This window comes from Prosopis cineraria, unplaced genomic scaffold, assembly GCF_029017545.1.
Source record: "Prosopis cineraria cultivar Desert tree isolate PC_DT_omini unplaced genomic scaffold, ASM2901754v1 PC11, whole genome shotgun sequence".
In the NCBI taxonomy this organism is placed as follows: domain Eukaryota; kingdom Viridiplantae; phylum Streptophyta; class Magnoliopsida; order Fabales; family Fabaceae; genus Prosopis; species Prosopis cineraria.
The window spans coordinates 17,178,590-17,191,620 of record NW_026555342.1 but is presented as its reverse complement, the minus strand read 5'-3'; the positions used below and the strand labels follow the sequence as shown (position 1 = coordinate 17,191,620).

General features: G+C 33.3%; 1 protein-coding gene across 4 annotated transcripts; it reads right to left on the bottom strand.

Annotated features, from left to right (window-relative positions):
- Nucleotides 1–8,721: 8,721 nt before the first annotated feature.
- LOC129284970 (protein SUPPRESSOR OF npr1-1, CONSTITUTIVE 1-like) lies at nt 8,722–12,031 on the bottom strand. Of its 4 annotated transcripts, none has more exons than XR_008587040.1 (5): nt 11,739–12,031; nt 11,364–11,635; nt 10,270–11,175; nt 9,144–9,798; nt 8,722–9,064 (listed from the first exon to the last, which is right to left on the bottom strand). XR_008587040.1 is itself a non-coding variant. In XM_054920494.1 (3 exons), exons 2-3 carry the CDS (start codon nt 11,379–11,381, stop codon nt 10,417–10,419), a joined length of 777 nt encoding a protein of 258 aa, XP_054776469.1. In that variant the 5' UTR covers nt 11,382–11,635; nt 11,739–12,031; the 3' UTR covers nt 9,863–10,416. The 4 variants fall into 4 exon arrangements, 1 of the variants encoding a protein (XP_054776469.1); XR_008587041.1 differs by having other exon boundaries at nt 9,144–9,691; XR_008587042.1 differs by having other exon boundaries at nt 10,368–11,175.
- Between the last annotated feature and the right edge of the window lie 1,000 nt (nt 12,032–13,031).

Below are 13,031 nucleotides of genomic sequence, written 5' to 3'. Positions count from 1 at the left end.
GTTCTTGGGCGGTATTAAAAAAAAAAAGAAAAAGATATACTTGCATTGTACGGAAATGGTATTGCCAAGCAGGAGATATGACGTAAATGCATAGATTGTGATTTCATGAATATGAATCAGTGAAGTGATCAAGGGAAAAGAAGTCAATAAGTTCGGATTAAAGAAGGGTGGATTGTGGAAATTGTGAGAACTAATAAAAATTTTGGCCTCATTTGGTACAAAAGATTGAAGGCTTAGGCTTGGGACTACTATTAAATAATTTTACATTTTTATGTCTGGCAGGTGAAAATGAAAATTTTAGTGCTAAGCTCAATCCCATCTAAATGAGACTACCTAATACCACTTCCCTTTGGTATTGAAAAATTAATCTTAGGATTGAAAATCTTCAGACCAAATTGCCCCTTACTCTATCCCCCTCCCTCATCAGAGTCGTCCCCAAAGGACTTGGCCTAGGCTCGTCCCTAGAATCTCGCATCGTCTCCTAAGGCATGGTGGGTAAGCTGCGGACGTTATTCTTCAGATGATCAAAGAGGGTAAAATTATAGGCAGAGTAGTACTTCTCGCCAGCCAACCTGGTACTAGCAAGACCGCCATTGCCATGGGCATGGCCAAGTCCTTGGGCCTTGAGATTGAGGTGACTGAAGGTAAAGTCGTTGAAGTCCAAATTGACAAGCTGGCAGTGGCTGGTGCTGCGTCAAAGACTGGGAAGTTGACGTTGAAGATGACGGAGATGGAGACGGTGTATGATTTGGGAGCCAAGATGATCGAAGCATCCAAACACCCCCATGAGCAAACTCGAATGAAATTGACATCGGTGAGATGTAGATGAGAGCGAGGGCTAGCAGAGGAAGAGGGTGATTGACGGCACGGCAAATGAGAGCGAGAGCTAGCGGATCACAGAAGAAGAAGAAGGACTGTTTTAGGTTACAATTTTATTTTATTTATTATAAGGGGTATTTTAGTGTTTTAATTTATATTTAATTATAAAAAGATAAATATTCCCCATAATTATTACTTCATACCAAACCTAATTTTAAAACTCCATTTTCAATCTCAATTTCAATCCCAATCCTTCTACATACCAAACAGGGCATTGGAAGTCTCTACATGATTTCAGTGTTGGTGGAGTTGCAGACGCACTGTTACAAATAATTAAAGTATTCAAAATACTTTTTAAATAATTCAGAAAAACATATTACACGCTTAAGAATTTAAAATACTTTTTACCATTTTGTTGAAAAGAGACATAATATTAAGTACCCTTTCCATTTTAAATTATAAGACGCTTTTAAAAAGTTTATATCATAAAATACAAGATATTTTGATAAAAATAAGGTTTCATTAATTATACTTTTTTAATATTATCATTCTCATTCCCATTATATTCTCTTTTTTTATATTCCTTCATAAATGAAGTATTAAATGGAGGATATTCTTAAAATTTTATATTTTTGTTTTTAAAAATAAAATTGTAAAGTATATTTTATAAACTTTATTGGTATACATAATCTTATATATTTATAAATTATTTAAATTACAATAAATTCTTGTTATTAATATTATTAGGATTAAATGATAATGTGAACCTAAACTAAGTGGTCAACGTCAATGTCCCTTGCTGCTTGATTGGTCCTCAGCCACAAGGCAATTTCATGTGTTGCTGTGCGAATGTCATCAACATTGTTGGTGGCCAAACATGGAAGGCTTGTGGCGAGCGCGGAGAAGTTGAGCGCATCACGGCCTTGGAAGTGCAGGGTGGCACCAACATCTTTGGCGTTTGATGCCTAGCTCCCAGATTTCCAACACCCATTTTCTCCACTTCCTCTTGCAAACGCCTCTATTAGGAGAAGACAAAGCACCATGGGAGGTCATAGCAAAGCTTCTTGAAGAAGAAGGCATGTCCATGCACAGAATGTAACAGAAGGAGGCTGAAGGAGGGGAGGGTAGGACATGGGAAGAGAGAGAATTAGAAGCTTGGAAGCTAAAAAGGCCAAAAATGATGGGCCCCACTATACATAAAGAACAGACACTAATTCCTAATTAATGATGGGTGAGATCATCCCAAATTTTTTAATTATTTAAAATTTAAAATATATCACACATAAATTTAGGGTTCAAATTGCCCGTCAACCTATAATTTAAAGTTTAAATTATCATTTAACTCATATTATTGACACATTATATTAGGAATGGAGAGCGACCGCTTGAGAATAGGAGGAAAGGAGAGACATATAAGAATAGCAAAAAACACCACATCTTAACTCAAAACCTCAAAATTTAAGTTTATAAGTGCTTTCTCTTTATTATACATTAATGATTAAGCCCAACTTTTTTGATGCAAAACTTCCCACATTATCTTATGTCTACTCACATTTAAACAACCTAATTGTAATAACCTTGATAAGTAAAATAAAAATAAATACATAATTTGTTTAAAGTATATTTTTAATTTATTAATGTTTAAAACAAATATGATATTAAAGACTGTTGGTTCGGGTTCGCATTTCGTGCTCATCACCCACAAGGTGATCTCAGCCCTTCATTTTCTCCCAAAATGATCTCTGCCCTTAATTTTAAATTAATTTTTAAATATTTTAAATATTATATTTTTGAAAATAAAAATTGTACAAAATTATTATTAAATTTTGAGTGTCTAAAAATATATCTAGATAGTCAATTTGTAAAAATTATAAAAAATTAATATTATATTGGAGCATTCAGATTGTATCTGGACTATCTAAAATATATTTGAACAGTTAATTTATAAAAGATGTAAAAAAATTTATATTAAATTGGATCATCCAGATTAAATATAAACTACTAAATTTGATTATCAACAGATTTATTAAAAATTTGATCTTTTTTATGCATTTTTATTTTGATTAATATAAAATAAAATAAAAATTTAAATCTGGATTGTCAAGATCCTGTCAGGAGTGATGTGTATGATAGTACTCATTATGTAATGAGCATCGAGAACAGTCCAAATTTAATATTAAATTTTTTTTATAATTTTTATTTTCAAAAATATAATATTTAAAATATTTAAAAATTAATTTAAAATTAAGGGCAGAGATCATTTTAAAAGAAAATGAAGGGCTGGAATCACCTCGTGGGTGATAAGCACGGAATGCGAATCCTGTTGGTTCAGTGAAATTGTGCATATAATTCTTTCATTTGGTATGGAGTTTGAATCTAGCTGAAGCTAAAAAGGGGTATTTTTTTCCTATTGCACTATGAAATTACTAAATTACCCTTGCCTCCACGAGATTTTTTCCCTCCGTCTTCAGCGTCGCTGGCATGAGTGTGCGCTAAAGCTTCGTTCGTCGCTGCTCTACTAAACTCATGGTTTTTCTCTTCCTCCCCTGTTTCAGATCATCAACGTCCTACTTCTTCCTTTGTCCAAGAGATGGTGTGAACGTTCAGGTCTCTCTTCTCTTTCATTTTGTTACTGTTCGTTGCAGATGAAGACTGTGGAAGCTCTGTCGAAGCTCTTCCCCTGTTCAGTTGTAGATTATGTTTTTTTCTTCCTTATACGTGCATCGTCAGCTACCTAAGGTGAGGAGTTTTGGACCTTTCCATTGCTGGTTTTACTGTGGTGTGAATGTAAGAAATAATAATCTTGAAGTTCCAAAATTTTGTTTTGTGATCTGCTACTGCTACCGTTCCTCATGTGAGAAAGAGAGAAATTAAATTGAAGCTGAATTTATGGTTTAGTGCTGTCATGTGAAATGTGGAAGATGATGATTTAAGTTTTTAAAGTTAAGATTGATTTAGTGAATGAAGAAAAGGAACTTAGGAAGCTGATTCTTTTATTCATTTATATATTAGAGAATTTTGGGATATGAAATCAAAGAGCAAAAAGTTGGTTTGAGCTTGAAAAAAATTAGTATATGTAAGGTGTATGATACTATACTTGTTAGAAGAAGCTTTATTTGATTTTCATACATTTTCTTTTTAGATTTCATTGATTCTTGTAAGTGGTATGCCCAAATTGAGTACTATTGCTCTATGAACCTAATTTGGAGATTCAAAAGGAAATTTGACTAGGAAATTTATATTAAACTATTTGAGTTCTTGTGGAAAGTATTTGGAAGTTGCCAAGGAGACTTAACTATGAAAAAAAATGTGATTACTTGAATTCTTGGATATGGATGGCTTGTTGATGAATTACTTAAATGCTAGAGTTTTATGAGTGGTTTGGAAATGATATATATATATATATATATATGTATGTATGTATTTGGTGTTTTGATCAAATGCTAATGATAATTTTTAAGAGTTAAGCCTTGATATTTAAAGTTTCACATGCACCATAATTTAATATTAGTAGTAATGATGTTGAAAAAGGAACTATTATAGTGGTTAAATATTTAGTAAAAAATTTAATATGATTTATTGGGTATTTAGAAAAAGAGGAATTTGATTGAAGTTGAAAGAGAAAATTTGAATTCTAAGAATTTCAGGTAAGTGAATAATGTTCCAACTAATTTACCAACAGAATCTCTTTTACTGAAATATTATATTTTTATATAAATTATTTTTAATTATTATGAAAAGTGTTGGGTACTTTAGTTAAATTATTTTATCCTATGAAATGTGACAAAGAATAATTAAGTTATGGCATGTACATGTATTTTTTTATAAATTATATTTTTAAGATAATGAAATTATTTTGACTAGTTTTAAAAATTTTGGTTATCATGTAAATGCAAGAATAGATGTTATTTATAAAATTTTATTTTTACAAATATTAAATTGATGCTTAAGGTAATTCATGCGAGTATGGTAATAAGAATGAAAGTTGTATTTCAAAAATGTTTATTTTTCCTCGCATATTTGAAAAAAGATTTTGAGAAGACTTGAAGCAGAACATTGTTACTAACGACAGTTTTGTTAGCCTTTGGCGCGCTATGATTAAGAATTAACTAGTTTGATTTTCATGAGTATTATTCTCACATTTGTTATTCGTGAGTCTTATACCTACATTTGTTTTGTGGCTTCGACCATATTTGATTAGTTACCTTTATGGATCGTGTGTCTACGTCTGTTCTATGACTTCAACCACGCCTGGTTAGTTACCTTTATGGATTATGTGTCCACATCTGTTTCTTAACTTCGATCACATGTGGTTAGTTATCCTCATGGATTGTGTGTCCACATCTGTTTCATGGCATCAACCACATCTGGTTAATTACTCTCATAAACTATGTCCACATTTGTTTTGTGGCGTTAGCCGTGTCTGGTTAATTATCCCATGAACTGTGTCCATGTCTATTATCTGTTATGTAAAGTCCTCATAAATAAATTAATTTTATCGGATTTGTGAAAAATAAATTTCATTGTTTTTAATTAATAAATATTTATATGCTGATTTAATTATTTAATTTACTTGATTCCTTATAGTTAGGTGACAAATTGTTTATTTATTTAGACATTAATGATTCAATATTTGTGAAGTAATTAGGATATTTAAATTCTCAAATTTAGTGGCTCCTTGTAAATTTGTTTATCATTATTAGAATATATCCATTTACATTTTTTTGACTTTATTATTGAGACGTTATTCATTGAAAATAATTTTAGTCACAAACAGTGTTGCTGATGGTGAACCATCTATTGAGCATTGAGGAGTCCATTATTGACTAGAAGTGGAGAAGCTAAGAATTACATTTCTTTTGATGTAAAGCTTTAAATTATGAAATTTTATTTTGTAAATTCATTTATAGGTGCTTCACATAGTTTATAGTTAGGTTATTTATTTTGTTATATATATATATATATATATATTCTATTGTTGGCTAGAAAGAGTTGAACTCCTGATAAAAAAATGATATTTTGTGTAAAAATATTGTATTGTAAAATTTTCAAGAGATCCTATTTGTAGAGGAGATTCTGTCAAAATTTTTACAAAAATATTGAAGCTTTTATTAACATCAAAAATGTTTACACATGTTTTAATTCAAACTAAAACATAATTACCCAATTGGAGGTGTGGTGGTTCACATCCTGTGTTGGTCATCCTTTATTTTGTGGAGCGTGACACCTCAAATGTGAATCTACAAGTTCTCCATATCAAACCTAACAATCCTCAAGTCTTAGAATAGCCCAGTTCTTGATTTCAAATGGTGTGTAGTCATTTTTGAGACTCAAATGTATACACAATAATGAGCTTTCAGGTCCCAAACAAAACCAGGTACTTATATTACTTGATAGAAATGGAGAGTGACCGCTCAAGAATGAGGAGAAGAAGAGATAGGCAAAAGTAACAATAGGATATCATATCTTAACCCAAAATATCAAAACTTAAGTTTATAGGCATTTTTTTTTATTATATATTAGTTATTAAGTCTAACTTTATTCGATGTGAGAACTTCCCACATCTTTTTATGTCCATTTGCACTTGGACAACCCAATACATTAAAATCCATTTGTTTTTATTAAACTGGATAAAAGTAAATTAAATATATACAACTAAGTATCTAGGTGTTGCCCAAATAATAATTAACCACCTAATAGGAGTTGGGTTTAGTAGAAGATATTAATATCTCATAACATGGCTAACTAATGTTCGAATTTTAACCAAGAGAGGTATCTATATTTAGTATCTATTAATTACTATGTTTTTTTTTAATTTACCATCTCATAAATCCATATAATAGAAAATGTTCATTTGCCAAAATTTTTATTATTTTTCTTTGATATGCATGGTTAAAGTATATTCATACAACATCAATAAGCACTGTCCTACTAGGTAAGATTGGTTACTTTTATGCACAACACCATTATGCTAATTAAAGTATATTGATACAACGATTTAAAAAAAAAAATCATTGTATTCTTTAATAACTGTAAATATAGAATTCCAATTCTAGATGTTTAATTCTTCATGCCCCGTGCATCGTTCGGGGATTCATTCTTTATTTATTTATTTATTTATTTATTTATTTATTTATTTATTTATTGGATAAAGTTTCGGGGATTCATTCTAGTTAATAAAAATAAAAGAACTTTGAAGGACCATTAGTAGAAAACAGACGCTCACCTTGTCCTTGTCTGTCTTTCTGCGGTATTGGGTTTTCCTCTGTCGGTGGCCTCGAAAGTTGAAACTTGTTCTTTCACTTGGGGAGGATAAGACTTGACTGAACATTCTCCATGTTTGTTTCTTGTTAATACATGCAAAATTCACAATTAACTATGATCCAATCTGGTTAGTCACGTATTGCTTCTATAATTTTATTTCCATATCATTCCAATCCCATTCCAGAAGCCTGTTCAGGCTCTTCCACTCTTCTTCCCCAAAAGCTTCTCTCTATCAAATGTTGTCATAAAATTGACATAAATACGGCAAACTTCTTTTGGGGTTAGAAATTAAAACTGAGAACAGAAGGAAGATTACTTAATGAGAGGAGCAATGATAGAGTCAGTGTCGAATCACCTATGAAAACCAAGCCCAAATCCCCTCACAGCCCAAGTCCAACCACCACTGACTTAAAAAACTAATGGTTTTGTCAACAGTTGATTCTAGAATATCCTTTCCTGATTTGTGATGTACACGCATCACCATCACACTGCTACTCCCACTGTATAAATAACCATTCACTGTATTAAGCAAAGCAATAGAGAATATCAAATGATTTCAGACATTTTCTGTGTTTTCCTTTTCGTTCTTTAATTCATCAGGATATTGGCGGCTTGGTTTTCAAATCCACAACCTCTACTTGCTAAATCTATGTGGATGCTTTTCACAGCTGAAGACAATTTGATTTCTCAATTGGTTCTCGAACCCAAATATCTTCATTTTTAGCAGGATGCTGAGATTCATAACCGCTCATCTAAGTCTTAGATTTAGAAATCCATTAAAACACTGAAAAGCTTGGGTGGAGAATTGGTAATGGATTTAATATTTAATTATTGAACCATATAGCTGACCCACCTAGTAGGATAGTACTGGATGTTGTTGTATTAAATCACACCATTAGTAGCCTATGCAACCAGAGTGCCCAACAATTTTAATCTTAATCATGACAGGATATATAATACTTCATGATGTAGGTACTCGGAACCATGAGCTCTTGAAACCATTCTAATCAAGCAACGCAGAAGATTCCACTTTAAAGATTCCATTCTCTTTGAATAATCAGAAGGATCAGCTCATTTGGCACAGCAAAACAACAGGGGACAGTTTATTTGGAGGCAGATTGGGGAAGATTCAGCCTCTAAATGAGCCATATAGAATTCAATTATTCACGTGGAAAGTTCTTGAAACTGCTCTGCCCTAACTAAAGCATTAAAGGATCATCACCTGCAGCTATAAATAGGGTGTGGATTTTGCAACGATCCATGCAAATCCAGAGAACATCTTTTGCTTTTTTTGGCAGTGTGGATTGGTTCATCTTTGGGTCTAAACACAGATTTGGCTGACTGTGAAGATATAGCAGAATGGCTTACCAGTATCCTTAATGGTTTCAACTTGAGATTTCCTCTTATATCTGTAATATTTTGTACCCTACTAGGTGCTTTAGAAATGATGTCACTCGCAGTGGTGTCAATTAATGATGGCATTGAGATGCGCATTAATATTTGTGAAGTTTAGTACCGTTCAGAAAGATAGCTATAGCATAATATTTAGCAATATTCAACCTCCGCCTCTTCAACAGACTTTAGTCTGTAACTTTATCTGTCAATAGTTACGTAATAATATTGTAGTCTCACATTATTTTAAAAAGATTACACGTTAGTATGGGTAAACAAATTGACCCCATTATTTCAAAAACTCTACCTAGTTTCTATGATAAATGCCTCGGGAAATGAAACATTAGATTTACCATTACCGAACCCATACCCTTTTGGTTTCAGGTAAAGCATAAAGCCACTAAGGTGTGATGACATAACATTCTTTCCTTCATAAACAGATATTTCCAATTCACAAATGATAATGCATATTAGAAAAATAAACCATTCATCTCATTGAATTTACAACCAAACATGCTTACCTATTGGAAAAACAATCTTTCTTTTGCAGCACAAACGAAAAATTTGGTGTAGTTTGATTCTCCTGGACCTACAATACATGAAAGTGGGAAAAAATTAATAATAACCCAGAACCATGTTATGGAAGCTAGTAGGAAATATGAGCTCACCTTATCCCATTTTGTGTTATTGAGTTTTCCGTTATCAACACCCTTGAATTTTCTCAAGATCTTCATGGGCGGTTCATTAGGAGGAGAAGCAATTGCTCTTCGTTTCTGTGAAGTTATAGGAACATTCATGGAAAGTATAGATGACTTGAAAAGGACATTCTCCATGTTTGTTTGCTGTTTGTACGCATACACTCCACAGTTAACTATAGGCATTTCTGGTGTTAACTTTATGACTTCTTTTTTCCTGCGGGGAGTCAAACGTAGGACCTCTACTGCCACATCATTCCAATCCAGCTCCAGAAAACTATCAAGCCTCTCCCACTCTTCTGGCTCAAAAGCCATTTTTATATCAAATAAAAACAGATGGCCTTGCCTAGTTCCATAATTTGCAGCATTTGTCTCCTTTGTGTTTGACGACCATTGACGCTCAAGGAAACATGGACAAAGTGTTTCTCACTCAAGTTTGCTTTCCCAACTCAAAAGCAAAGGCAGCATGAGGGAAATTCCCACGAGCACAAAAAGACAATGTCCCTCCTTTACAGCATATGCTGAAACAATCAATCAGGAAATGTTGTTGGTGGCATAGTAATGTTCAAGTGATGGAACTCCTTTCTTGCCTGATTTACCAGAAAAGAGCCCAAAGGCATTTTCAGATCTGGAAACAACATATAAGAGAATTAAAAAAAAAAATTCTCACTTTAATCCCTAACAGATAGGAGCATTTTCAATTTAATCATTTATAGATAGTTTCAAATAAGTCAATCCTCCATTCATTAAAATGTTTTAACTTAATTTTGGACCTAACAGACTGCTAACATGTTCTTAACCTTCGCTGATAATAAACTTCAATGATGACTTGAGTTCATGAAGCAGTTCATAACTAGTGACATGCAAGCGGAAAAGTTCAATTCAGAAATCTAATGACTCGTACATTATTCTGCAGATAGAGATAGAAAAAGAAAAAGGGGAAAAAAGATTCTACAAGAAAAAAAATTTAGTAATGAGAAATAATAAATATGGCTAGATAATAGAAGGATTTCTTTTGAAAAAGTTTCGGTCAATGCACAAGAAATGAAATCATGGTTGTTTGGAGAAAATAGAAATCCATATGCCAAATGAAAATTACCAGTATCTATCTGAGATCTGACCATCAGACCAGCATTTAATTTGATTAACTTCAAAATGGCAAAAGAAAGATTATAGAAAGAAAAAAATGACAAAAACCTGAGACCATAAATGGCCTACTGACCCTGTAGATAATTATATGCAATTCTCAGCCTCTATATTTTCCAATTTTGATGGCAACTCTGGTATGTCTCTTGGCCTCTTGCAGTTTATTCAATACTAGATTCCGCATATTAGCACACTCTATAATGCACTCAGGAAGGGACACAAAGTCACTCCCTGATAAAATTAACTCTTGCACATTCCAAAAACAATTTAGAGCTAGGTGAAGATCTTCAAGCAGTAGACAACAATTTTCGAGATTCAACATCTTCAAGTTTGAGCGGCTAATAACTGGTTGGTTCTCTTGCAATGATTTCTTCAAAGATTTTCTGCTCGGAGGTTGAATGCCTCTTAAATTAAGCCAACTAAGGCTTTGCAACGTGAATAAGCTGCTTGGAAGCTCCCTAAGACTTTTGTGGGAGCTTATAACTAAAGATTCAAGCCTCGGAAGATTTCCAATAGAAGGAGGGAGCTCTTTAATTGCAGTGTCTTCTGCATAAATTGTCCTCAGTGCATCCATCTTTCCCACTATATGTGGGAAGTGGTCAAGGCTCCTGCAATATCTGAGATGAAGCTTTTGAAGAGATGTCATCTTGATTTCGTGTGGACAGCCTGTAAGATTGGTGCATCTACTAAGATTTAATTCAACCAGCTTACACAGAGATCCAACCGAGTCATGAACTTTGATTAGATTGTGACATCTTTTGAACAACAGTCTTCTTAAATTTTGAAATTGAGACATATCAGGTACTTCAGTTATGAATTTGCAGTATGAGAAATTCATATACGTTACACATTCAAACCTCTGCCAAAAAAAAAAACTAAATTATTTAATTAACAGTAAAGTTTCTGATTAAAAAAGATGAGAAAAGAATAACAGGAAAGTCTTGCAGATCCAGGAAATACGAGAAGTTGATGTAATTTAATCTTGATTCTTGGTAGAAAAGTATAGCTAAAGATGATCAAAAAATAATAATAAAGTGAAAAAAATACCTTGAATGACTCTTCCATTCTGAAAAGTCTACCAGATAATTTGATGAAAACTAGTTTCTTAGGAGAAAAATCTGGTGGCAAAGTTGTAGGAGGATATCCCGCCCAATCAAGCAATCTTAAACTACTTGGAAAATACTTTGGGTAGCTGAAAATTGGGAATTCCGGACCACAAGAATCCTAAGATTACTCATCTTCTCAAAAGCCATACCACTCCACTCCACTTCTTCTTGTTGAGGCGGATCAAGCATTATTCCTTCAATATTACCGCTTTCCTGTAATAGAAGTCCAACGAAATAATAGTTAGATATTGCAAAATAGCACAATAGCTAAATGCATATGGCTATATGAAGAAACAGACAAGATTTAGATCCTTACTAGATTTTCACGCAATACTTTGAGAACATCTTTGTAATGCCATAATCTACTGCATTTACAAGGATTTGACGGTGCCTCCTGCCTAATAATCTCTCTACCCATTTGCTGTATTAGATCATGCATGCCCAAGTTACCATTATCAGCAACAGTTACAAGAGATTTGTCAACAAGAACTTCAATATAAGACCTTGCACCAAAATCATAAGCCGCTAGTTTTTCTTCAATAGTTTCCAATACCTCCTCTTTAAAGAAACAAGCAACATCTAGAAAAATACGCTTAGCACCATCTTGTAAGCAATCATAGCTTATCTGTAATAGCCTTAAACAATCTATATATATATATATACTTATTGAATTAATTATATGAATATATTTTAGTTATGTTAGGGATAATTATAACAATAAGGAGTATTGGTAGAATGGAAGAATGTATGCCAAGTAACTGAAGGTTTCCAGTTCGAATCCCTGATGCAACAAAAAGGGAATTTTATTTTTTTTTCAACTTCTTTGAAATTACGAAATTGCCCTTTTCTAAAAATGATAAAAGCTTCCTTCTCTTCCTCGGCGATTCCAGAAAAACAGAGAGAGAATGAGAGTCTGAGAATATGACCGACTTAACCTTCCTATACCTCTGATCTTTTCTTGTTTTAGAGATCACCGACTCATCTTCCTTGTTGTTCACGGTGGTGGCCGGTGCAGTCGAAGCTAAAGTTTCTCTAGTTTGTTTTTTTTCTCTGTGTTCCCTGTCCTTATTATCGTTCTCTGTCTGTTTCTGGCTGTCTTCATTGAGTTCGGTCGCTGCTCGGTTTCTATCGTCAGTTGGGTTGCTGCCACTGTGAGACTTAGTCGTTGGAGCTGGATTCATGATTCTTTTCTTTCCCAGCTCAACTGTGAGCTTTATGCTCTGTTTTACCGTTACGTGTTCCCTGTTTCTGCATTTTTCCGTATGCTGTGCAGTCCGTGTGTTTTGAGCTGAAAAATCCCAAAGCATCAAAACAGAGTAGAGCTATTATTGTAAGCTTGTATCGGTGCTGTGGAGTCAAGCTCCTTTCGTTGCTGTGAATCGTGACAGTGTTTGGATTATATCTTCCCTGTTCAGCCGACTGTTTCAATTTCTTCATCCTGGTTTTCTGTTGTGGTGAGTCAAGGTGAGAAGGCTTCACGTTTAGGCTTCTTTTACTCAGTATATATGTGAACCGGTAACAGAAAAGAATTTGGCTTCTCTGTGACTGTTATGGCTATACGTGGCTGAAAAAAAAAGGGGAGAGAGAGAGAGGAGTATATATATTTTGC